The sequence below is a fragment of the Bemisia tabaci genome, chromosome 2, assembly GCF_918797505.1.
Source record: "Bemisia tabaci chromosome 2, PGI_BMITA_v3".
NCBI lineage: Eukaryota > Metazoa > Arthropoda > Insecta > Hemiptera > Aleyrodidae > Bemisia > Bemisia tabaci.
Window position 1 is genome coordinate 67,215,453 of NC_092794.1, and position 27,997 is coordinate 67,243,449.

Genomic DNA, 27,997 nt, shown 5'->3' on the forward strand with positions numbered 1-27,997 from the left:
TGGACCACTGTAGGAGATCACGTTGGGTTTGTAAACAAACTGAAGGAAAAAATAACAACAACAACAACGACTCGACATCTTCCGGAAATCACCGAGCCCGCCGTTTGCTCGTTTCCGGTGATTAGAAAACTGCCCCCAGACGCGGGAAATTTGAAAAAGCGCGTTCCTAACAACGCAAATTGCGCAGTAAGGAGTGTATTTCAGACTTGTTTTAATGTGACCATCGTAATTTTCGTGTCATTTAACCTCTAAAAAGTCTATTCACGTGGCTGTATCTCTTGCATGCAACAGGCCCATTGTCCTGTTTGGCAATAAAATTTGGAAATGGCTGATGTTGCTTGGTTCCCATCTGCTAAACGCGGTCCAATTACAGGTGAAATGCCTTATTCCGTGCAAATGAAAAGTATTATCCCCTCTCTCTGGGTTTACCAATATTTGTTAGGTACGAGTCTATATACCCCACGCTGTTTTCTCTCGTGTTTCCACACAATAATGGAAAGTCAAAATAGCTTTGTAAAAATTACTTTTTCTTTTGCAGATTAAATCAAATGCTGTATATTATCTTAAAATTCGTATGCTTACGTTATTAATTTTCAAAAAAAATGATAAAAAATAAAAATAAAAAATAACTTCTCAGAATCATCACTGATAAAAATTGTGTTAGAATTCTCAGTAAGGTTACTTCCAGCTTACAAGCGATTGCGCTTCAGCTGTCCTACACTGCCATACTGGGGAAAAACGCCGTATGAACCTTCAGGCGTTGCAAAATTTCCATTTATAAAACACGAATTTCCTGGTAAACTTATGAATATATCGTTCTTCCAATTTTTCAGATGATGTTGTTTGCAATTTCACCTAAAGTTCCTGAAAATTACGAGGGAAAATATTCATAGATTTGCTCGAAAACAAACATTTTATTGACGGAAATTTGTCAACTCTCGGATGTTCATAAGGCCCTCTTCTTCAGCACAGCAGCACAGCGATCAAAGATTGACCGATTGCAACCGATTAGGCTGATACTGACAAGGAATAGAACTGACGCCAGGGTTATTTGTACTGGTCTCATTCTGTTTTGAAATTGACTTTAGCGTTATTTAGACTTGACCTTAGTCACAGGTTTTTTCAAGACTCAAGTGCCGATCTCGGAGAAAAGAGAATCACACTATGCTCCTCAATACTCGTGGCGTCTTGCCTACTTTTCTAGTCGTACTTGTGTTACTTTTGGATTGCACACGGAAAAAAAACTCCGTGCGTGGGACCAGAAGTTGAGGTCATATGGATCTCTGAAGTTTTCGGATCACGTATCTAAAAACTTGAGGTCGAGCTGCCGAAGTTCGGGTCAGACATCTAAAGTACTTCGATATATACCGAAGGGTTCGGGTCACACATCTGAAGTACTCCGGTACACACCGAAGTGCCTCGATGTCTGACCCGAACTTCGGCAGCTCGACCTCAAGTTTTTAGATACTTGATCCGAAAACTTCAAAGATCCATATGATCTCAACTTCGGGTCCCACGCACGAAGTTTTTTTTCCGTGCATTAGTAAGAGGGAACCAACGGGCTTTCAGCCATTTTGAGAAAACTGAGTCGAAAGGTTTAGCGTCTTTATTGCTCAAAAAACCCGAATTTTTGCTATCTATTTATCATGGAACACGTTTTTCGGACTTATATCCAAACCGAAATAATTGAATTCATATACCTCAAAATCAAAGTATTCAATTAAAAGTAGAGAATTTGACTTATTTCTCATTGTATATTTACGAATCAAACGAAATCAATTCACAGACGGGGGCCAACTCACAAACTAGCTGCCCTAGCTTCTTCCAAGATCTCAACTGAATTCATAGTAGGGAACCAACTCAAGCTAGATACGGGCAGTGAATTTCGTTTTTGACTCTGAAAAAGAAAAAACTCCGGGCGCGGAGGCCGTACTCACGGGATATATGCTGCCGTCATAGCGAAGAGAGCGGTAAGTGCATGCTGGGATGAGCCTCGAGACACATACAAGTATGGGCTTATCATGGCTCATACAGAAATGTGCTTACCGCTCTCTTCGCTATCACGGCAGTATAGATCAAAGTTAGACATACCGTCTGCGTTCCGGGTTCAGAGGCCGAAAGTTCTGGGCGTAGCACCCGGCACGATCGAAGCCACCGCTCCAGCACCCGAAACTTTCAGTCTCTGAGCCTTGAACGGACGGTATGTCTATATAGCCGGTAACTTTTTTTCAGTGAACTAGTAGCAGGTTCCGTAAGCGGGGGGTGCCTTCGATTACTCCACTATGCAAAACGCCCGACAGGAAAACACGAATGAATTGTGGTATTATTGTTTTGATGAATACGCCGCTTGACTAAAACTTCAAAAGTATACAGCCGTTTCCGCCTGTAGACCTAACCAACGCGCTCTGCGATTCTTTCTGAAGAATCAAAACTTCCAAGGCGAATCATCTCCAATTCAAATTAAAAATTTCGGACTGAATGAATCGCCTGTGAAGAAAATACTGCATATACTTAAGAGAGAACGACTAGGCTCGATCAAATCAACCACTGACTCAATTTTCTCAAAAATCGTATAGATTCTTTTCTGTCAAATGAGATCCAATCTCCTCAGTCCCGTACCGGGGCCGAACTTAACCACGACTAGCAAAGCAGACAGGAACTGAAATCTACCAAGAGTATCGTAAGGACAACGATTCTCCTCTATCCGTGATCGCCATTTTTACCAATATATTTCTGTCCTCAACTGCGTGACTGAAAATTCCCAGGGGCCGAATTTTGTCGGCCCCTCCACCGTACTTAAATATACTTAGAACGGGTCTCGACTGCACTTAAGTCCGGCTGAGCACTTCTGATTGGCCGGTGGTGCGGTTTGAACTCATCGATGGCTGTTCACTCCGTGTGAAAAAGCCGACAAAATTCGGGCTCAGAAACTTGAATATCTACATGAGGAGAATGTATACAGAGTAATCCAGGGTTGAATGGCCAGACTGCGGGAGTCGAAACACCCCCTAAACCCTCTCTTTAAATTGAGATTTCGATTGTTTTTTTTTAGATAATTTACGAGTACAAGGCATTAAAGTACAGGGGGGTACACATTTTCATAAGATTTGGTTCACAATCGTTGCCAAAATTCAGGAAGCACTATATACTTTCCGATTTTTTTTGGGGGGGGGGGGGGTGGCCGTAGCTCCGATTGAAGGCACTTTTGGAAAAAAATTGTACAACAAAAAAGCCTTATTTTGACCCATAGAACATGCTCCTGCAGTCTGGTCGTTTAACTCTGGATCACCCTGTATATGGATTTTTTCTTTTGCACATGGAGTCTTGATCTTGAAAATCAATGTTTATTAGGTTAAGATGAACAACTTTCAAAAGTTGTGAGTGATGAGACATTTTGGAGACCGTGTGTAACCCCCCCCCCCCCCCCCATTTGCAGACTTACGCTACGTCCAAATTACATTTTGCGCATCTGGAGTAAAGGTACAATCAAGCCCACGTGTTAAGGAAAAAGTAGGAGTGAAAATGAAGGTCAGGCAGTTAAATTGGGCGTCTTAACCTTGAAATCAAAAGTAAAATCCAGCTTGAAGAAGGCCGGAAATTGGGAACCGGGCTATCTATAGCCCTACTAACATTGTTCATCGCAATGGCTGGGAATAAAATCTTAAGTTCGGAACGTCATGCTCGGTTGCCATAAGGAAAACAAAACAAAATTACTTTATTTTGAATAAACGAAAAACGAAACATGAGACACTTGACAACCTGTTAACGATTCTTGTACAACAAGAGCAGGTCAATACGGCGTCGAAGTTTGATCAAATACACGTGTTTAAACATCAGTTCCTGCTCCTCTGATTTTTACCCAGTTTTTCAGTCCCGAATATTCCCCTCGTACCCTACCATACCTCTTTTTGGAATTTGCGAAGCTTTTGAAACTGCGTATTAATACATGATTTTAGTGTTTACACATGCTTCGTCATAAGAATGCAAAGAAATTATCCGCAAGATATTATACAAATGCGCATTTCTCATTTACAAAGAGTACGTAAATAAATCAGGAGTTGGAATAATTTTTGTTTTATATATCACTCCCTCCTTAATACCTGCTTACGTCAAAGATAAGACAGAAAGAGTGTAATTCACCATTCAAATTTCGTTTAAAATTTGTGAAATGTTTTCAAATGTATCGTGAAGTATCTGGGGACAAAGAGGACAAACACTCCTTATGACAGTTGAAGGTACGTTTTCATTTTACATTTTATCAAGCCTAGTGATTTCTACAAAGAAAAAATTTAAAATAAAGATGATTTAAATCATAGTCGAGGACTTAAATATGCACCCTTAAAGACTGGTTTTATTTTCAGAGGAACTACGGTTCCACGTATACGTGACGGCATCAAACGACAATATTGATATTTTCCCCCAACGAAATAGTTCTATATCAATAGAAATCAGAAAGTTATCGGAGAATACATGTTGATAAATTTTGTACCTACTCATTTCGCGCAATTTAATATATGTGATACAAGCTGTGCAGTTAAAGAAATCAGTAGAGAAGTTAAAACTACGATTAGTGGTTCATAAAAAGGAAAAACCATTATTTCTCTGATTGAATGATTTGTTTTTGATTTTTCATGGTTTTTCATACCTTTAAAAAATAATACAAATATACTGATTATTACGTTAATTCTCGTTCTCCTCGTTCACGTGGTCTGTGTTCCAAATTAAAATAGACGAAAAATAATTTGAAACAGTTGTTCTGGTTACATTTGTCCTTATGTTACGAGATCAAAGTAATTCAAAATAGTAAGTAACCGGAAGTTTTATAAATAGCAAAGGCCCCTTCTTTAGAGGATCCCTCCGCTAATTCCTAATGAATCAACTTAAAAGGATTCCTGAAAAATTTCTGGAGGTCAATTGTCCAATCCTTTGAAGCTCTGCAATGGAACAATAAAAATAACTCGTGATGCTTTTGTTTGAAAAGTCTAAACATTGAAGGTGACATGGAGTCTACCGGTTAATCTCTTTGCCCTGGTAGTGATGAATTTTCAAAAGCAACTTCCAAGAGCTCCTAAACAAATTTTAAGGAACCACTTTTTGGTTATTTTTTGAGTAAAATTGAACTCTTCATGAAATTCACATTTAAAAAAATTACTCCTTTTTTAAGAGTCTTTTAAGTAACAAATTTCTTTCAAACACTTTTAGTGTTGCCAATCTACATTATTGGTATTCAGAGAGTTTTTTAACGCTATTTTAAAAGTTTTCTATTTAAATTTTACTTTAAAAATGCCTTAAAAAATTTCCTAAACCCAACATTTCAGCAGTTTTTAAGAGTTTTCTTTTTAAAATTTACAAGTTGTTTCAAACAATCGTCGCTACCAGGGTGAGTGCTTTTAATTCATTCTCAAGTATACGGAATGATAATTTTTTTTCCATATATCTGTAAAGTAACCTCTTCTGAATTTGGTACCAGAGGCTTAATGCAAAAGCTACTATTCATCACTGGAAAGCAGCAATGGTCTATTTATATCCGAATGCATTTGAACGAGTCTTTGGGAACGATGGTGAAGACAAGGAGAGCTTATCCTCCGACGAGGTACCGCTGTCCCCGGTTCAACAGTTTTATGAGAATGCTAACATCCTTATCACTGGAGGAACCGGTTTCATAGGCATGGTGCTTGTTGAAAAACTTTTAAGGTTTGTTAAAAATGAGCTCTCGGTTGTTTCAATATCACTTAAAAGTTGACGAGAAAAAAGTTTTAAGGTCTTATAATTCAATGTACTTACGCATGAAAATTATGTAAATGCACAACGTTTACTTTTAATTCTACGCTGCATAATTAACCAATAAGAGATTATTAAATGAAATCATTAGTACGTAAGAAAGGTATCTTTATGTCGTAGTCAATTAGTAATCACCAGCAAGCTGCGAGCGGTTTAAATGTTGTCTCAGAAAATTGCGAGGACTTGTATTGTAATGATTAAGTTTTTATTGACGATAGCCCTCAAAAAGCACGATCACAACTGGGAGCGCCTTCATTTCCCGCGATACTCCACGCTTTACCATGCAGTTAGTTAGGTATCCTACCCAAGCTTAACTGATTTCACTATACTCGCAGTCGCATATGCAAGTTTACCAGGTGTTACAATGCACGTGCTTACGGAGGGAATTATGTTATTTTTTCAATGGCACCCTATCTTCCTCCTTTGTCTATAAACATGTATTTCTATTCATCAAAAAGAGCTTGCAAAATGCATGCGGTAGCTGATTGCCTGCGACATAAAGAATCTAAAAATTTACCGATTTAGATAAGATTTTTGAGAAGTTTAATAATACTCAAACGTTTAAAACCACTTTGCGGCTTTATGAGATTTGAAAAGTTTCGTGTTGTTTCCAACCATCAACAGTCGTCGCTTTTTAAATTAAGATCAAAATAGAAGCAACTTAATTATTTCAACATCTAATGTTTTTCATGAACTAAGGAACAGCTCCCGAGTATGATCTGATGATGTATTGTCATTCGGAGTATCCTGCAACGTTAACACAAATTTTTGATACGTTTTACGAAAGTAAACGAGTCTTATTAGGTATTGTATCAACCTTATTTTCTTGTTATTTTATAGGTCATGCCCTGGAATTAATAAATTATTCCTCATAATGAGATCAAAAAAGGGGAAATCGGCAGAGGATAGGATGCGAGCAATGCTCAGTAATCCGGTAAGTATCAGACATGTGATGAATATTAGAAATCACCTAATAGTTAGGCGTATAGAAACACAAATATCTTACGAAATGAAATTTCTTAACGAAATAGACCGTTATAGAGTCCTGGTTTTATTGCACTTTTATCCCAGAAAAAAGAGACAGAACAGCAAATAAGCTGTCGTTCAAAACATCCCCTCCAAGACTGTATACAAAAATTGTAGTTCCTTAGTATAGCAGGGTATAATTAAAATTATATAGTTTAAATTTTACCTCTTGATACTCCCATTGCTCATGATTTTCGGAATGAATCGAAGTAAAAAACAAGTTTTTTTTTCTCAAGATTTTTCGTAAAATTTCTAAAATTTCTCGGCTGTCAGTTGGAACAACCCTCCTTCCATTCTAATGACAATCCATTGTCAAAGTACAGTAATTTCAATAGGGTTTAGTTTTTGCAGTTTTTGTGTGGAGAAACTGAATCAACTGCGGTTTACTTTGTTTCTTAGTTATTCTCACGAGTTGTGAAGCAAGATGTCAACATTTTTCAAAAAATCAGAATCGTGCATGGTGACTTAGAAAATGAACACCTCGGCCTTAGTGAAGTGGATGCGGGCATACTGAAGAGAGAAGTGGATGTCATCGTCAATGTAGCGGCAACAGTCAGATTTGATGAATCCTTAAGAAAGGCTTATGCAGTCAACGTTGGTAGCTTGAAAGCGTTAGTTGCCTTAGCAGAATCAATGCCACATTTGAAGGTATTTTTAAATATTGTTTTTCAAACAACTTCACACGGCAAAAATATGTAGTTTCACCAGAAGTTTTAAGCAATATATTCATTACTTTAAGCTCACCAACATGATGATTTTTGTGGCTATCGCTAGGAGCCAGCCACTATATGATGCTCTGTTAAATTAACCTACGGGGACATGTCCCCTAGTATCTTTATAGGTAGTGTAATGCTTTAACGAGTCCGCGCTTTGTCCAATATCATTATGTAGATACGTCACTGCTGTTTTATGACATTGAGATTCTCGAATATTGAAGGCCATACGAGTCTATCTGATATATTTTGTGATATCTTTGAAAGACTACCGCACATTTGTTGGTGTCACTGCAAATGGATATAGCGTGTAGAAGAAAGAAATCAAGGGTTGGGGGCACAGAAAGGCATCCCACCTAGGTCTATAAAACTCCACCAGTTCCAAAGGGGGATTCGGAGAGATTTCCTCAGCTCCAAAAGTGGGCCCACGGAACATTCCGCGGAAATTTTTGAAAAAGTGAGTAGTCCTCAGATTAAATTTCGGCCACTCTAAATAAAAAGCTGATCGAAGTAGCCTCTCCAAAAATTACGAAATGGGCCTCTAAACAAGGTATGAATTAAAGAACGATGCCACGAGTATTCTCTTCAAATTCGATTCTCACAACGGAAAGTCTGAAAATCAACTCCTAAACAAAATATAAGTGTTTTCTATTAACATTAGTTAAATGGCAAAAATGCAACATAAAATCGAACTTTCATTGGATTTATTTTTTAAAAGACTTGTTGATATCTCGATCAGGGGCAGATTTCAAAACTTTCCGTCGTTTACATTATTTTCTACGTAAGATTTTGAATAGAAAGCTTGCGACATTTCCCTATACTTCAGACCTTGTCTACACTGAAAAAAAAATTCTCGGCGTTTTTACCAAGGTCCGTTGGTACCTTTACCATCTCACTTTTTTTACCAATTATTGGTAATTTTACCAAGACAGACTGGTAAGCTTAACTAAGAACCGGTATTTTTACCGTTTTTTTCAGGTAAGAATACCACTTTTATTGGTAATCAATTCCCGGTACCTTTGCCATTTTATCTCGGTAATTCTACTACAATCTATATAAAATATTGGCGTTTTTACCAAGATCCAGTGAAATTACCGAGAAAGTTCAATAATTTTACCGAGATTTTACTAAGAAAAAACTGGGATCAAATAGAACCCTGAATTCTTGGTAATTTTACCCTTTTCTCAGTAAATACTTCGAGATTTTTTTTCAGTGTAGTGGCCCATTGTCGCTCAACATACCCCTGCTTTAGGTTCTTTCATAAGGCGATGAAAAGCACCTTACATTTAAATAGCAACGGTCCTAGTGACTCCTGCGAAAATGTCTCGCGATTTTTGCAGGCATTTGTTCACGTCTCAACCGCCTTTATTCCTGTGCATCGGAGCTCGCGAGTTATACTGGAAGAATTCTATCCAAGCGCCTACACGGAGACCGAAATGAAAGCGCTTCTCGACTCCACCGACGACTACTCCTTGGCTTGTCTCAACAACCTGTAAGTATGTGAATTCGTCGCATGAGCCCCAAAAAGCATGGATTTACATTTGGATTACATTTTGCAATTTGGAACTATAAACTCTAAACCGGTAGAGAAACAACGTATGTGCCATTAGTTTCCCTATGCACATAAGTGTTTATTTAGATGAGTCAGAATTTATAGGTCCAAATTGCAAAATGCGGTCCATTTGATACATGGCTCACGTGGAAATTGAGATACACCCTTACGCCGCATACAGTGGATCGAGTCAAAGGGAGAGATCGGACAAGCCTTGGAAACTTTAAAAGTTCACGACTCTGTTTCTACAAAACTTTGAGGTTTTAAAAGAGGTTCCATTAGTTTTCTCATGAAATTTTCTTCTAAAAGCATCCCTTAAAAAAAGTGCCTAATTAAACATCAAAATGTGCAGTTTTAGTCAATTTCATGTCCGACCTCTTTGATTGACTCGATTCACTGTGTGGCGTAAGGGCGTATCTCGATTTCCGCATGAGCCCCAAAAGGCATGGATTTACATCTGATACAAGGCTCACGTAGAAATTGAGATACGCCCAAAAAAAACCAGGAAAGCCCATTGGCTTTAGGCCGGCTTCTTCTGGTAACTTCGTCACTGCTTCGTTTTTCATAAGCTCGATCTACTGGTGTTCCAGTTCGAAGACTCTAAAACAATCGGTATAACATAAGATATCATGATGTGCGATTGATTTGTGGAGTAACTATACGTGCCTAAGATATTATGTAGTTGTATCACGGAAGAAGAATTGAAGGCGCTTGACACTGCTCGCTGCGCCGTCGAGCCGCAAGTGAATTCGAGAAGTGCCTGGAGACTCAAAACGCCTTCAACTCCACACGTATGCAACACGGAAATCCGTGGAGCTCGAATACTTGCGTTCAGGCGTTGAAATGAAATACGTTCAGTATTCGCCGCAGTAAAGCACAGATTTTTGAACAACAATCATGATCAATCGTCTCTTGAAAAAAAAAAAAAAAAATTCTACACGAAATCCGTAACATCACAAGCCATAATACATATTCATGGTTTGAATAACTAGGCAAAAGATCCCCTCTAGCAGGAATGGTGACTAGAGGCTGTGATTGTAAGTAACTCTTGTAAGTCACTCGTCACTCTTTCAAGGTACTTTCCCTTGGGGTAATCAATCGACGTAACGATTTCAATGCGGTTAAGGGGGATTTAAGGATACTTCAAACAAAAATAATACAAATAAATATATAATTTCACTGATTTCAAGTAATGTCATTCAACCGATATACCTCGCAAATGGATTCTTTCAGAGAATTGCAATGATTCTCCTTCATGAAAAGTTAAGAAAAAGCGGGGCGCTCATGCACCTGCGGCCTGGCTGCAGTTTTAAAATTGGACTGCCAAGCAAACGAAGGCTGTTGCAAAGAAGAAGTGGGAAATGATCCTTCCAATATGCAAGTGATATATTATAAACATTGGATGGTTATTCTTTTTCTCCCTTCTAACACTCTCCTACTCTCATTGTCTCACGTTTCCCACAAAATAATATCATTGACATCCCACTCCAATAAAAAAACAGAACTTTTTGTTTTCTTGATTTTTTTTCATTTTATCCTTCACTTTTTCCAGAATTCTAGGTAAAACGGCCAACACATATATCCTAACCAAAACTATGGCAGAGGAATTTCTGCGTCACAAAATAAACTCTTTGCCCATTGCTATTTATCGGCCATCAATGGGTAAGTTTCATATACTAAGTTGTTGTTGGTACCTACATGGGCCACAGATGAAGATGGATAAAACAGTATTTAGGACAAAATCTCGTAACCAGTATATTAAATGAAAAATAATGATGAATGTATGTGAGCATTAGTACACGAGCAACCACTCTTTGCCTGGGAAATTTGTTTTTCGTGAGTTATGAACCACTTCCGGTCCGACTGACGGTGGATTGAGTCAATAGGAGAGGTCGGATATTTGGAAACTTTAAAAGCTTAAACTCCATTATACAAAACTTTCATGCTGTAAAAGTGGTTTCATTGGTTATTCCTCGTGAAATTTTCTTCTGTTTGCACCCCTTTAAATTCAAAATGTGACGAAATATACATCAAAATTCGCAGTTTTAGTCCGAAATTTCATGTCCAACTTCTTGATTTGACTCGTTTCACCGTTCGACGCACATACGAACGAACCATTTGGAAAGATCAGACATTAAATTGTTTACTAAAACTGCAAATGGTGCTCTCCCATCAAATTATAAATTGTAGCTTTTAAATGTTCCAATTCATATCGAACTTCTCCCATTGACCAGCTCGTTCATTGACAATGGTACCTAATATTTTAGCATCCTTTAATTAAAAATAACATTTAGGAATATTTTACTATTGGTGCGAGCGTTTTCTTTGTGTCAAAATACGACGTTTTCTCTTGTAAAGTTTCATTCCAAAATTGCTACCGCTACCTATCGAAGCCACGGTCACCCAAATTTTTGAGGAGCCATCATATCTTTGATCCAGAGATCAATTAGGTACAGTTTTGAACCGAAACTGATGGAAATAGGGTTTCCTCCATATTTTTAGCGTCAAATACAATAATGGTCTCAAACAGATCCAAATTTCACATATAAGGAGGATTTTAGGGCGTCTCGGATCTGTTAGGGTACAAAACTCAGTTTTCCCCTCCTTAGATCCCTTGAAATCCCCCATTAACTAGAGTTCGTTTTTTTTAGGTCATATAAGGTTTTAGCATTAAACATTATGATGTAAAAGAATAATTCCAAAAGTATTCTCATGCGTTTTGATCCATTAACGTTGCTAACATTCAAATTACACGACGAGTTTCCTGACAATTTGGGGGGTCGTAGATCCGACTGGAGGCACTTTTGGAAAATTTTTTGAAAAATAAGTCTCATTTTGACCCATAGAATACGCTCCTGCATTCTAACGGCCTAAAAAATTACATTTATTATTCAAGGTATACTAACGATGTTATTTCTTTTTTCAGTCATTTCCTTCTCCTTCTTTTCTTGTTATAAATAATTTCTCAATGGAGATGTTGCATGTGTGAGGAATTTGCGATTTGACTGCTGTTTCTTATGTAAAAGTTTTCTCTGAAATTAACTCCCAAGCGCAAAAAAAGCTCTCAAAGTGAGGCCAAAATGGAGGGGATATCCCACCTTACCCTGAGAGTCCACCTCTACATCAAGACAAACTCTCTATGCAAAGATAGGGAGCAAATACATTAGCAGGGTTGCCGTGTTTTCAGTTTTGGAGTCCCCAAATGAAGTGGCAGCCCTGTCAATGTATTTGCTCCCTATCTTTGCATGGAGAGTTTGTTTTGATGTAGAGGTGGACTCTCAGGGTAAGGTGGGATATCCCCTCCATTTTGGCCTCACTTTGAGAGCTTTTTTTGCGCTTGGGAGTTGATTTCAGAGAAAACCAGTGGCACCATTGTGTTTCTCGCGAACTTTTACATGAGAAACAACAGTCAAATCGCAAATCCCTCACACATGCAACATCTCCATTCCGGATTGTCTTTCAGTGATCAACACATATGAGGAGCCAGTCACTGGATGGAGCTGCACTTTGCAAAATGTAGGTGCCATCATGACTGGCGTCGGTCTAGGAGTTTTGAGGGTTCTGCATTTCGGTGCTGAGAAGCGAGTGGACGCCATCCCGGTCGACAAATGCGTCAGCGCTCTTGTCACCCTCCCATGGCACATATTCAATAGCAGGTACTAGCCACGTAAACCGTCTCAAAAATTATTGCCTCTCAGCAGTGTGGGTCAGTTGTGCTAGTCACTGAATCGTATTTTGATGGTTGAAGCTTATACAGTGAAAAAAAAATCTCGGTGTATTTACTAAGAAAAGGGTAAAATTACCAAGAATTCAGGGTTCTATTTGATCCCAGTTTTTTCTTGGTAATATTACCATTTATGGAATTGGTAATTTTACCGAGAAATCTCGGTAAAATTATTTAACTTTCTCGGTAATTTTACTGGACCTTGGTAAAAGTGCCAATATTTTTTATCGACTGTGGTAGAATTACCGAGATAAAATGGCAAAGTTACCGGGAGTTAATTACCAATAAAAGTGGTATTCTTACCTGAAAAAAACTGTAAAAATACCGGTTTTTAGGTAAGCTTACCAGTCTGTATTGGTAAAATTACCAATAATTGGTAAAAAAAAAGTGAGATGGTAAAGGTACCAACGGACCTTGGTAAAAACGCCGAGAATTTTTTTTCAGTGTAGATAAGACGAAAATAATTAGATCCGTCTAAACGCCAAGTGTCTACGTCCAATATTAATGGAGATCTCGTGTATCGAAAAACGCTGCGTGTGACGTGAACTGCATTTTGCAATTCGGGACTATACATTTTGGCTCTTCTGAAAAAACACTTATGTGCATAGGGAAACTAATGGCACATACGTCGTTTATAAACCGGACTAGAATTTATCGTTCCTAATTGCAAAATGTAGTCCGAGTCATCCACCGAGGTTATGCATACCATGGTTTTTAAACCTCGGTTTCATCCATCAAAGAGACACCCACTTGCGCTAGTTGATGACTTGAGACATGGATGAAAGCAGGATGGTGGAAACCATGGTATATGCATGCTACCGCGGTGCGGGTGACGTTATACACCGTGTTTTTTGAAGGGCGATGTCTCCGTCACTATTGAAAGCAGGAACTAGGCATTTGAGCAGATTTTAATGGACCATTAGACAAGGTCCCTAGTAGCCAAAATATGATTTATAATACATTTCAAGATATGTAAAAAATACCTATTCAAATACCTATCAAATAGGGTATTAAATAGCTTAAAATAGGTATAAAATACCATATTAAAAAATCCTATAAAGTGTCCTTTTTTTATAGTATCCAATATCATATAAAATAGGTATAAAATAGGGTTGTATTAAATACCATATTAAATAGGTATAAAATGGGGTAGATAACCCAAATGATGGGGTACCATTCTAAATGTGTAAAAAGTAGGTTTCTAGGTGGACCGCATTAAACAGAAAGGAACCAAGCCACATCAGCTATTGCCAAATTTAATTGGGCAATTTAATTTTTTACATGAAAACGGTTCTGCGGATTTCCGTGGAAATTACAGTGAAAATTCTCCATAGTTTGAAGCAAATGCCTTAAAAATTTTAAAAGAATCCGCACGAACGTTCTCTCGTAAAAAATTGCATTGCCCGATTAAATTTGGCAATAGCTGATGTGGCTTGGTTCCTTTCTGTTAAACTCGGTCCAGGTGGCCTGTACAAAAGATAGCATACGTAATACTTATAAAAATTGTTTATTTTTTACTCATGAATACAAAGAACAAATGAATTCAATACCAAAGGCTTAGAATACATCCTAGTAAAGAGATGAAGAAAACCAAAAAATAAACAGGAATATAAAAATAATAATACAGATCAACATCCTGACATAAGAGATTCCAGAATCAAGAAATAAGAGAGAAGGAAAATGATGATTACTCAAGAGAATAAATTTGATCGACAAGTCTTTATTTGTTCTTTGGATTAATGTAGAAAAAACTGCTTTTAAGTAGTTTACTAAGTCAAGACAACGAAAAAAAAAAAAAAGTATAAATGTCCCATTTAATAAAAGGAATTAATGGTTAAAGTAATCTGAATGGAATTTCTTACCATTTAGCCATAGTTTGGTAGCCGGCAATCAGCTGTGACTAAAATATGAAGAACCCATACTGATGCCTTTCGGCTCAATTTCGTCAAATGGCATTCTTATCACCAAGTACTGTTGAAAATTCAAGGTTCAGTAGCGTATAGCAACCAACCATGGCCTAAATTTCCAGAGAAGCAAAGGTCCTCATGGAGGCACGGGATATTTGGGCCATGCAAACATGCTCAATTAAAGTTTAGAAAATGAACAAAAAACACTCACCAACTTGCTCGAATCTGTAATCCATTGGGTCAGGAAAATCCACTTTGCAACAATGAATCCGAACAATTAGAACTGGTATAAGTACCGAGGAACACTTGAAACACTATGAGTGCATTATAGAAAAATCTAAAGCACTCTTTAAAGTAAGAGAAAAATTATTAGCACCATGATTTAATAGCTGATCAAAACAGCAGCCTGATTGTTGATATTTTGTGTTTGTCGGGTAGACGTACATGACAAAGGTAAGAAGGCGGAGCAAGATTGGTCGGCTATGTCTTATCGCTGCTTTATCAGGACATACAGTTGAAAACTGAAGAGGTGCCTGTAGCTTGTCGTGAGTTCCACCCGACATAGGCACAACAAAGCAGTGATAAAATATAGCTGACCAATCACCAGTGTTCCAACTTCACCTCCAAGTTTTAGGAGCCGTTCGGCCCATCAAGTTCTATTTTTAGGGGCCATTGAAGATTTTTTAGGGGCCAAATTGAATTTTTGCCAATATATCACGACGCATTTAGTGAAAAGTTATACGCAAGATACACAGTTACAGGACTTGCAAGTTGCAGCTCGCAGCCATTACTTGGGAAAGGGAAAGGCCAAAGGCATGATATTCCGATTTAAAACAAGGAGCTTTTAGTTTACTTCAAGTTTGTTCAATTAAATAATACTTTTTCTGACTTCCTATTATGAAAAGTAGTAGAACGATTCTATAGTATGTACGATAAGTAGTACGATTCTCGATCTGCTGAGCCGCTGCCGCGACGAAGTTCCGCGCGCAACTGCTTGCTATGCGCGTTCAGTCCAGGCTGACTGACAAAAATCTTGAAATCATCAAACCGTAATTTAGGATTGCGACAATTTTTTAGGAGCCACGTTTGGCGCAGGGTCTTCATTTTTTAGGGGCCGTGGCCGATTTTTTAGGAGCATTTGGCGACATGGCGCTCGTGGGGTTGGAACACTGCCAATCACGCTCCGCCTTTTAACCTATGTCATCTATGTCTACCCAACAGACACACAATTTCAACGATCAGGTTGCAGAACAGCACTCTCAGAAAAGCACTAACACAACGCCATTTTTCAGTTTATTTATAGAGAAGAAAAATGCATTTTTCAAAAGATGCGACATCATCCCTTGACACCGACAAAAATGAAGCTTAAATAATTTAATGATTTACTCCGATCATTGATGATATTAAGGTAGCCATCGATTCTCTACCCGACGTTCCTTCCACACATGACAGAGAATGTCAAAGGCACAGAGCGAATGGCACTAAGCAGCAATTTACATCTGATATGGCAATAGTTCCTGGAAGTGTCGATCTGCAAAAATACAAAGCAAGAGACAGATCATCCAATTGACCCACCTACAATTAATGACCATCAATAGAGACAGACATTAAGATACATTACAATAAATCATCCACCCTTTGATAACAGAATGAATTCAAAGTGAGAGTCAGACCCTTCCTTCTGGAGGGAGGGCCAAGAAAAACTTAAAGATTGACCACTTCACTACTTACCGGTCTGAGCCACTGGATGAAACATAGTCCACCAGTCGATACAATTTAAAACTCAGGGACCCACCATCCAATTTTGACGGATACCTAACCTGATTCAATCACTGATTGCCAGGATACGTTGAGTAACTGATACGTAGAGCAGTTCGTTCTTGTTGAAGCTCTAGTGGTTCTAGATATTTTAAAATCAGACAACTTTCAGATGTCCTACAAGAGATGAAGTAGATGCAACCAAACTTTAAGTGTACTTCATTCTTTTGAAGACGCAAGGAAAATGCAGGTGGTATGAGGATGTTCATGGATGTTCCTACAGACTTACTGGAGCACTCGCCTGCAATAGTTGGGAAGTTTCTATTTGTGATAAGGGTCTGCTCCAAATAAGATTAGCACCTTTAGAGTGCATCAGCCGATCCACCATCTCGATTCTGCTCTTCACTTTCAATGCTAAATTGATGAAAGATTATCTTCTGTCCCACCAAAGGAGTGCGTACACTTATTTGATGTAGACTCTCCACTCAACTTTGTAACAGCAGTAAGAAATGGCACATGGTAGTAAATGCATACATAACTTCATATAATTTCAATACCTGATTATGAAAAAGTTTTGTACGATTGGAAGGACCTAACCTGGAATCGGGATCCACATGAACGATTAAGCCCCACTGCAAATGATGGGTCAGTTGCGCTAGTCTCAGAAATTTATTTTGATGCTTGATTCTTGTCGAACAAGATTCAAAAGAGACAGTTAGGGCCATCGTCTAAGAGAATATTTTACTCGCATGAGGCGCTCAGATATATACTCGCAAACAACAAGCAGAATTACATCCTCTGGTACCTGCAGGAAACGTGAGGTTGGCATGGAAAAAGGTACGAGAAAAAAGTAAAATTAGCTACTTACTCTGGCAAACAGATGAATAATTCAAGCAATGAACAAATTCCTGCAACGGAGCTGATAGTAATGAAGTATTGAAACAAATATAAATAAAACAACTTGAAAACTTTTAACCATCAAGAAGGCGGCGATGGGCTTTAGACTAGACGGGCACGGGTTCGGTGTATGCGCAAGGCGGAGCTGAGACCGTTACAAATGTAGCGGCCATCTTGATGACGTAGATAAGTACAACCGCTACGAGGACGTATTATCATCACACGAACACGAAACGAGGATGCCGAGATGAAAATTTCCATTTCCATGAAACTTAAAAATAAAATTGGTTTGATACTTATTAATAGGTATAAAATGTGCTTTTGAGATACACCTGTAAAAAATCATGTAAAATACCTATAAAATAGATGGATCTAAATATGTATATTTTATACCCCATAAAATATCTATTAAATACCTATAGAATAGGGTATCTGGACGATACCTATTCGATGGCACTATTTTGGCTACTAGGGGTACGAATTTCAGCATTCTGATACATGTTTCTCAACCAAAATTTTACGTAAAACACAATGCGCACAACGAAATTAACCAAAATCAACTCCTTACGAAGATAATTAATGATTCTTGATGCGTAAATTCAAACCATCCGCTCATGAAAACTCAATGCTCTACGTGATTCACATAGCGCGCTAAACGTTATCATGACAGTCTCTGCGATATAAAAATCTGGCAACCTCAATCTTGACGCTTTGGCTCAGCTATAGCAAATTGCTAATAGTCTGAACAACACATGGGGGAAATAGACATTGCTCGATTGAGAAGCTTGCTGAAACCGTTGTAGTGCGAGATTTGACTCACGTAGAGCTTTGAGTTTCTTGTGACCGGGCAGTTCAAATTCCTCGTAACCAATGTGAAATAAAAACGTTAATATCTTCGTTATGAGTTGATTTTAGTAATTTTCGTTGAACGAATCGTGCTCTACGTGAAATTCTGCTTAAGAAACATGTATTAGAATACTTAAATTCGTACCTTGTCTAGTGGTCCATTATATTTTTGTAATCCATCAGCTTAAAGCATCAAATTGACGTATTTCTATCAAAGGGAACTTTGTGCATTACATGAGCACTGCGACCCATAAGAATATATGAATAACAGGGCTCACTTCATAATGTACATAGTTCCGTTTGGCAGAAATACGTTCAAATTGCGACTCTGTGATCAGCGCAACCGACCCAGACCCTTTTACCCTAGAGTCCCTTTATACTGAGAGTCAAGACAATTCAGCTCATGGATGTCACAAACGGGAATAAAGATTACAGAAATTGAACGTTTTTCGTGATCTTTGATCGGCCCATTCTCGAATGCCTTTCTCCGTTCCTCCTCTCATTCCGTTTGTTCCTTGCCGAACCCGTAATTCCCTGGTCCATTCCAGATTATAATCTTTGCAATTGGTGAAAATGTAATCTTTATTCCCGTTTGTGACACTGTGGAGGCCTAAAATACGGGAACCAATCAGAAATGGATTCAAATTGTCTTGACTCTCATTGTCAGTATAAAGGGACTCTATTTTACCCTATCTGTGGGGTCCATGAGCGCCAATATCCCTATCAATTGATTGGCTTTTTTCTATCCGTTACCCTAGCAGCGCGCTCTCTAGAGATAATAGGCTCCTCATCCTCCCTTGCCTTATCATTCTTTCTTATATCAAAAAACATTTAAAAATAAAAAAATTACAGATAAGTTTCTGTCGCACAGCCAAGAGGGGACTAAAACCCGCATTTCTTTCATATCCTAAAAATTCCTGAAGTTTATTTTCTGCGAATTTTTTACTATGTAATCGCTTATTAAAGTTCATTTTTTAGTTAAAGTTCTGTGAAATGTTGGTATTTTGGCACGGATGAAAATGCTGTAATTTATTGAGCTGCATTCTCATTTACAGAAAGAACAACCGTCAAATCGCTCCAATATATAATCACGTGAGTGATCGCAATCCAATAACTTGGGGAGCACTCTCTGTTATGGCCCTTAAAATACACAGAGAGGAGAAAGTCTCATCGGGGCATCAAATATGGACTGTGGATGTTACATTCGAACCCAATCGCTATCTCTACGAAATTAAGTTCTTCTTCTATCATGTGCTGCCTCTTCCTTTGTTAATACTCGCAGAAAAATTACAAGGAAAACCTCCCAGGTAATTTGACACTTTTTCGGAAGTCATTTTCACAATGGACCACTAGACAAGGTGCGAATTTTAGCATTCGGATACGGGATTCGTAACTAAAATTTCACGTAGAATACGACTCGCACAACGGAAATTACCGAAATCAACTCCTTCCAATAAGATATTCAATAATTCTTGATGCGTCAATTCAAATCACCCGCTCATGAAAACTCAATACTCATGCGTGATTCACATCGTGCGCTAAACGTTATCTTGACAGTCTCTGCGATATAAAAATCTAGCAACCTCAATCTTGACGCTTTGGCTCAGCTGTAGCAAATTTTGTATAGTTTGAACAACACATGGTGGGAAATGAACATTACTCGATTGAGAAGCTTGTTGAAACCGCTGTAGTGCGCAGTTTGACTCACGTAGAGCTTTGAATTTCTTGTCAGCAGGCAGTCCAACTCCCTCGTAACCAATGTGAAATAAAAACGTTAATATTTTCGTTTGGAGTTCGTTTCATTAGTCTTCGTTGCGCGAATCGTGCTCTACGTGAAATTCTGGTCAAGAAACATGTACCAGAATGCTTAAATTCGTACCTTGTCTAGTGGTCCATTATCTTTCATAATTTTCAGAGATTTTTTACCTATGAATCCGCACTCCCATGAGAAAATTTGGACAGCAGACCCTCTTTCCCATGAAAAATTTCTGGCAATGAGATCTAGAAAACACCCTGTGAATCTCATTTTTTGGGTCTGATTTCAGTTAATTATCGAGACAATAAGAGTTGCTCGCAGTTCTAGCAAAATTTCAATACTCCGGAGCTGCATCGCTAGGTTAAATTTTGCTCAAAAGAGAAAGGGAGGGGCAAATCCTCATAAAAACATCCGTCGTACCCACTATATCTGAAGTTTTGAAAGTTCTGCAACGTCTTCGTGTAAATTTTGAACGACATTCAAATTTTGGCGGTACATTTTGGTTTATCAAATTTTTTTTGGAACACTGATAAAAATTGATTATATGGTAAATTCAAAGGATTATCAGATGTCCTACTGTGAAACTTTCGGATTTTGAAACTTGTAATCCTCAGTTTTTTAATCGCACATTTTCTATTTTGCCTTAACTTGCTTTTGTTTGATTTTTAGGATACTGAACATCTATACGAGGATAGCCTCTATGTTAGGCCAAGTAAGACCATTCGTTGAAAAAAATTGGAATTTCAATGACAACAATTTGGTGTCCTTGTGGTCTGCTATGTCAGACCTGGATCGAGACTTGTTTCATTTTGACATTTGTAACATTGAATGGATGAGGTACTTGCGAAATGTGAGCAAAGGAATTAATAACTACATTCTAAAAGATACCCTGATTGTTGGGTGTCACCCTTTCAAGGTTCAAGCGTAAGTAAAAAACAACTGACTACACATCCTAGATTTATGACTCATGAAAAAGCTCTCAAGCGGTGCACTTAAATGGGGAGAAAATTCATTCTGAGGCTGTGTTATGGTGTGTGTTCCAAAGAGCAGGGAAATCTAAAATATGGCTTTACGTAATAATCCGAGTTTTCAAACGGCAATATTTTTAGGGGGAAAATATATTTTTTTTTCTCAGTTCAACAGAAAACCAGCACAGAAAGTAAGGTGAAGTTAATTTAACATTCTATGGACGTAAAAGAAGTGTGCGAGAACTTAGAAAATGTTGAATTACCCGCTTCAGCAGTTAGATTTACGTATTGACATTGCTGAAGTAACTGCTGTAGCGGTTAATTCAGCATTTTGTAAGTTCTCGCACACTTTTTTTACATCCAGAGTGTTAAATCAACTTCACTTTTTTTTTAAGTGAAGTCGAGGGATAGGGGTTACAAATTGAAAAAGAGCACTAAGTACTTGCAAACTTGGGAGCACTCCTAAAAAAGCTTTGACTAAAAAATAACGCATATGAAAAGTTTTAAACTCATTTTAATCGACGTGTGTATATTAACGCACTTGGTTTGAAATCAAAATCAACTCTCTGAACAAGTATTAGGCCGTAAAATATCACAACATGACGGATGAAAATTTGATTTTTTTTTACCTCCAGACAACCCTGGTGAGGCATCCGTAAGCCAAGTTAAGCCAACCTCCCTTCTGAAATTACGCAAGACTGACTTGCCCCCCCTCCCCCCAATTTTTCTGAAAATAATGGAGCAAGTTTGAGAAACAGCTTACAAAAATTATTTTTAGGGGAAAATACGAGGAATTGTTTTCATTAAGGTGGAGAGCTTACGTAAGACGGGTTTGACCTTCCTCCCCTTGTATGACCCCTGCAAGCTCAGACCCTTAGTGCCTTATGTAATACTTGAGTGGCCCCTTACATTCTTGAGCCTACCATTATACATATACAATTTTTATGATTTCCACATTTCAGTACATGGTACGAGGGTCGTCTCAAAAGTAAGTATAATAGTGGCATATCTTTTGAACGACTCTATAAAAATAAAATCGGTAAAAAAAGTTTTGTGCGTCGTACTTTCAGCTTTCTAAAAAACGAAAGAAATTTAAATTTGGTTCACTAGAACGCCAAAAAAATTGATTTTTGTGAAGGCACCTCCACTCCGAGTGGGTCCAAAAATTTCATGCCACCAATTCGCCGGAATTTCTACTCAAAAAATCATTGAAAGAGAGATGAAAAAGAAGGTAAAAGAAGAGGTACTTTTAAAAAAATCTTACCTCACTTTTCAACATAAGACCCTCCTTTATCTATGCATTTCTGGTATCGTTGAGCCAGTTTTTGAATCCCTGCTGCATAGAACTCCTCATTTTGATTCTGCAACCAACCGTTGACCGCATTTTAGACCTCTTCATCGGTTTCGACCTTCTGGCCGCCAAGAAGAGACTTCAATTTTGGAAAAAGGTAAAAATCACTTGGTTCAAGATCTGGTGAGTAAGGAGGATGCGGGAAAATGTCCCATTTGAATTTTTGAAGCAAAGTTTGAGTGGTTGCAGCGGAATGAGGTCGGGCATTATCGTGTATTAACAGAACTTGATCGGTCAAAAGTTCTGGACGCTTCCTCTTGATACGGGTTTTGAGTTTCAAGAGATTCTCACTGTACCGTTCTGCATTTATTGTCTGCCCACGTGGTAAATACCCGACTAACAGCACTCCTTTTGCATCCCAAAAAACAGTGGACCTCAAACGCACTGATATCGGTGCGTGAAATTTTTGGACCTGCTCGGAGTGGAGGTGCCTTCACAAAAATCAACTTTTTTGGCGTTCTAGTGAACCAAATTTAAATTTCTTTAGCTTTTTAGAAAGCTGAAAGTACGACGCACAAAACCCTCCTTACCGATTTTATTTTTCATAGAGCCGTTCAAAAGATATGGCACTATTATACTTACTTTTGAGACGACCCTCGTATTTCATAGGAGGGAAAGGGAACTGTTGTAATCTGAGGATTTCAAGTTACGCAATTAAGTTTTCAGATTGCAGGGACATCTTTCTTACTGTTCCAGTTTCATTTACTTATGATCATACAGAAACAATAAATAGACTAATTATTATTTTCGAGCACATGAAGTGACCACGAGTAAGAATTCTGGACGTAAATTATTTATTAATTGAGGTAAGCAACATATTTAACACTTATACTTATTCCACTGTACGTTAACGTGTTTCAGAATGATTTTGACTAGTGATGTCCTAAGGTTGCTCAAGAAAATATTCCAGATATACCTTGGAATCAGTGTTGGAAGTCTATTTTACGATTGGTCTCGAGGTTCTCTACGTTACAGAGCTTTATATCCGTAACAAAACAATAATCATCAATGAGGCTTTGTCTCCACGGAGCGTTTCATGGGATTAGTCCCAGGGATAAATCTCACTTACGAAGTTGGGAAAAATATTGAGTTAGTCAATGCTAATCACAGTGCCAACTAAAAAATCATTGTAAAGTCCCAGGAACGACTTAAAAAGAAGAAGAAATTTCGTTGTGTTGTTTGACGAGAAAAAAGCCCAGAAGTTTCATTCATGCGATTCGAACTTGGGGAAAATCCCGCGAAATGTCCCGTGAAAACAATGCGTAACTCATCTGCATTCTCAGTTTTAAAAATGTATGCTGTAGTAAGTATGAATGAATGTAAAATGTGATAAAAAATTGACGCAGAAACTAAGCGTTTTTTAAGCTTTTCTTTTATCGTATATAGATATTATTTTTCTATGTTTGTTTTTTGGATTATGTAAAGTAAGGCGCCAGTTTACTGCGGCGAACTAACAGTGTACGTGATCAAATGTAAAAAACGTCATCCTAAAAGTTACTCTTTAAAAATAAACATTTATTGGTCGTTATTTGTTTGTCACCTTATTCGATATCCATTGACTAGTTTTACTTATGCTTAATGTAGGTACTTACCTACATTTTTTTTTCAAATAGATTCACTTCAAAACCATATAGAGTAGGTACTCTGTATCACTCCTTACTGCTAAGTCTCTAGGTCCTTAACTCTCAAAGAGATAAATGAAGCAATGAGAGAAAAATTGAGTTCCTCCTTATTGCCCGTAGTAAAAAAATGAAGAATGTTCATTCATTTTTTCTAATACTGCCCACATAATTTTGTAATTTGTTTTTACTCAGAATATTTTCGCAACTCGTACATATTTTCCCCTAGAGAGCCCCTCCCGGACGCTTAAATAGTCTCGTATAAAAGGACAACCAAATGAAGCCGATTGAAGTGGAATAACACTAAACACAGCGAGGAAATCGATACCTACACAACGCCTTCATTTTGGGAGACAGGCTACAAAATATCCGCCGCGTAGTAATAGTTATTTATTCGTGGAATTGCAGGCGTTGTGGCGTATGCTCATCGCTCATCTGGCTAGTGGCGCCGGTCGTCGAGTAGCCCACTAACCCTGAGGATTTTAATCGACAGATAAACGCGAAAAATGCGTAGGCACCTTAGTGTCGTAATGTTCAAAAATCTCCGATTATGTTTCATTTCTTCAAGGAAATCCAATCAGAATTTTTTATTGTTTAGGTGATGTTTAGTTATCCCATTCCATAGGATATTCCACATTCCATTTTATTTTTTAATTTTCTGTTTGTTTTTGTTTCATAAGCAAAGAAAATTCACAAAAAAGTTCTAAGGAAACTATGCGGGTTGGTTTTCCTTAGGAAAAAGTAAATAAAATATGGGCGGAGGCTTACAGCTTTGCGACCTAAGATTCGTTTTTTTGACATCTTACTTACTCTAAATCATCATTTGTACGCGAGTGCAGTGTCCGTGTGAAAGTGTGCCAACTTTCCGCTGCGCGCTGATGCAATGGAAAAAAACACCATAAAAATCAAATTGGGCACTTACAAGACTAATTTGACCGATCATTTTCAAATGACGTAAGTGGCACAAACTTGATTTCAAGAAAAATGAGAAAGCCACCGTCTGCCACTAACCTTTCCACCATAATTACCTATAAATGATCTTTGAAAACCATAAATTCCAAGGAATTTTTTGAGGCAAAGACCTTAATATTTGTGTACCTTGAAAGCCGTTATCCAGTAAGATGCATCTTGATACAAACAAGAATAATCCATCAAAATCCCATTTTTGAAATTTTGGCGCTTATGTCATTTACGTTAGTTGAAAATTAATCAGTTTAATTTTATATCACGACTGCCGTGTCACAGAGGAGAGGAAGAAAGATATTCTCTTAAACTCACCGTTTGGTTACTTGCCTGCGGATAAGTTCATATAACGTTGCCCATTTCATTCATGTTGATTTTTGTTTTGCGGAAAGAGAAAGTTTTAATGAACTGGATTTAATTTATAAACAATAAACATTAATCTCGTATATGCATGTTTATTTTGGAAGTTGTCAGTGGTTGAAAAAGTTTGCACGAAGTTTTGATTAGAGAGTGATGAGTCTTGTGAGCCCTAACGACCGCAACTCACTTCGTGGTGAGCGGGGCGCGCATTATGTTAGTGCAGTTTTTCGCGTCTCAAATTGGCCGTTTGAGGCGTTCCATTGGGCACCGCTAGTAATACGTACATGCCATTTATGACTCCCCTCCCCGCTGCGAGCCACCCGTAAGCCAATCTCTCACCTTCTCCCTTTGGAAGTCTAGCTTTATTCCCCCTCCCTCTCCCGTTATTCAAAAAAATATACCGCTGCCGAGAGCCTGAAAAATTGTTGACATAAATTATTTTTATTGGACCATATTTCAATTTTTAAAGGGGGAGGAGCCTGAAGCCTGCACCCTCTCCCTTAGTGGCTTATTTAATACTTGAACGGTTTCTTGGAAGATGGAAATGCTTCGAAACGGATGTTTATAACCGGGGACCTTTAACTTTGCGATTTCACCTAGGAATGTCTGAACTTAACACGTTCCAATATGTTTCAGTACGATTCGAGAGATAAGATTTTTGAAAAAATCACAGTCGAATCGTGCCTTTTTTCGTACTTTTATGGAGCACTGATAGCAGTAATTCTAAATTCGATTGCCTACCAGGACCGGATTACGGGGGTGGCCACATGGGCCGCGGCCCATGGCGGCAAATTTAGGAGGCGGCAAAGTTTGCAATTTTTTTAAATGTGGGTGTAAAAAAATTCGTATTCAAAAAAACAAAAATTATCGATGAGAAAAGGGGACGAAATCTCTCTTTCCTGAGAATATAGTAATTTCTAATTTTGTCGTTTTTCGGTGATACAAGAGACAGCATCTTTAATCGGATTGCATTTTGCAAAAAGGAACCACTAGCATTGCAATGTTGCTAAGATCGTGCAACTTCTTTTGTCTTGGAGGAAAAACCCGATTATCCCTTAATAGTTTCTATTTTACTCGCTGAGAACTGTAAATTTAAGACAAAAATTACCATCTAAATTTCATAGTTTTTCACAGTTTCCGCAATTTTATTGCAAAGGATGAAGTTGCACAATCTTAGCATCATTGCAATGCTAGTGGTTCCTTTTTGTAAAATGCAATCCAATTACTTGAGTTAAGAGAGAAGCCAAACACGCAATTTGGCCTGGAATGGCGTGGCGCAGAGAGCAATGATGATAATGACTTGAGATGAAAAGGAAAAGCCCCGGCGGGGCGGTCGGCATGTAACACATATTAGCGCCTACAAGACTGCATGAATACTTCACCCATTGCGCCGAACACAGTGCGGTTAGGGGCGCTGCCATGATAGCGAAGAGAGCCGTAAGTGCAAAAATGAAGTTCTGATGAGAAAACAGGCTCAGAAGCTTCTGACCGGAACATGTTATCGAAAAAAGCCTCCGTTCTTTGTCAAATTGCCACTAATCGTCCGGAGGACTCCTAGAGATCGTATGGATGATTAAAAATCGACCGATTTTATTTCCATTACACAAAAAGGGTATTTTTCATTTTCATGCGAGGTTATTGTAAGGCAAGACAGCCGTAAGTGCTATCTTCTGCATGCTTTCGTGGTTGCGTTTTGGACGCACAACAAACACGTTTACAGGTTAGAAATTGGCAGAAGAGGGCGGCACTTTACTGGAAAGCACTGTTTTCATTGCCTGTCATGCACTTGCATCTGTCTTGAAAAAACTATGTCATTTTTTGCGCACTTACGGCTTTCTCATACGTCTCGTTTTCATTGAAGTAGGATGAATTTTGCTGTTTTAGCTGTTTCAGCAATTTCATCTAAAAGAGTTTAGACGAATTTTGAAGAAAACTCGATTTCGAAAATTTTGCACTTACGGCTCTCTTCGCTATCACGGCAGAGCGGTTGCCGTGAAACGCATAGCGCTTACAAGACTGCAAGAATACCTCACGCATTGCGCCAAACACAGTGCGATCAGCGCGGCGCAGTGGCGGAAGTTAAAATTATTAAACCACATTTATGTTCTTTCATAATTTTTTGGTTCATTTCTTAAAAATTGAGGACCTTGTCCACACAGAGATAGGTTTACGGACCTTAACTTTCGCGCAAAGTTTCGTGAAATTTTGCTGGTAGTGTTGACATGGCTTTCGCCTTCCATATCTCTTAGAGAGAAATTTTCAAGGAATTCGGGGCCTTTTAGTGATTGAAAAGGATAAGAAAATTACAACATTACAGGAAAAAAACGATGACTCGACAAAAATTCGCCGCGGGGGCCCCTTTGGGACCTCCGCGGCAAATTGTTAAGGGGCGATCGCCTCCCCGCCACTATGGCCAGTCCGCCCCTGCTTGATGGTTTTTAATGATGTTTCAAAACGAATGAAATGGGGGCGGCAAAATACAGACGGCCCATGGGCGGCAAGTAGGTAAATCCGGCCCTATTGCATGCATGAATTCTTAAAAAATCGCACCACCATATCGATGGTGAAAGTGCAAAAGTGCGTATCTCGGAAAACACGAAATGGACGTGCGTTTGGACATGCAAATTTTACAATTTTTTTAATATAGGTGGGTGCTTTCAAATAAGCGTCTAATCTGGTGTCCCCAGCTGTTTTAATCGTCATAATCTGAGAACCATGAGCAGAGTAAATTTTTTTCTCATTTTCCAAACTATTGTTGACTATTACATGCTATTTT

General features: G+C 38.3%; 1 protein-coding gene and 1 long non-coding RNA gene across 2 annotated transcripts; one reads left to right on the forward strand and one right to left on the reverse strand.

The window, feature by feature from the left end:
• The first annotated feature begins 3,517 nt into the window (after positions 1-3,517).
• LOC109039777 (fatty acyl-CoA reductase wat) lies at positions 3,518-23,807 on the forward strand. The gene is made up of 10 exons (XM_019055433.2): positions 3,518-4,235; positions 5,471-5,694; positions 6,622-6,715; positions 7,207-7,455; positions 8,861-9,012; positions 10,625-10,734; positions 12,536-12,728; positions 19,260-19,511; positions 20,630-20,884; positions 23,141-23,807. Exons 2-10 carry the CDS (start codon positions 5,513-5,515, stop codon positions 23,268-23,270), a joined length of 1,617 nt encoding a protein of 538 aa, XP_018910978.2. The 5' UTR covers positions 3,518-4,235; positions 5,471-5,512; the 3' UTR covers positions 23,271-23,807.
• LOC140223860 (uncharacterized) lies at positions 16,179-19,238 on the reverse strand. The gene is made up of 2 exons (XR_011899145.1): positions 17,330-19,238; positions 16,179-16,234 (listed from the first exon to the last, which is right to left on the reverse strand). It is a non-coding gene; the product is annotated as an uncharacterized lncRNA (long non-coding RNA).
• Positions 23,808-27,997: the final 4,190 nt, after the last annotated feature.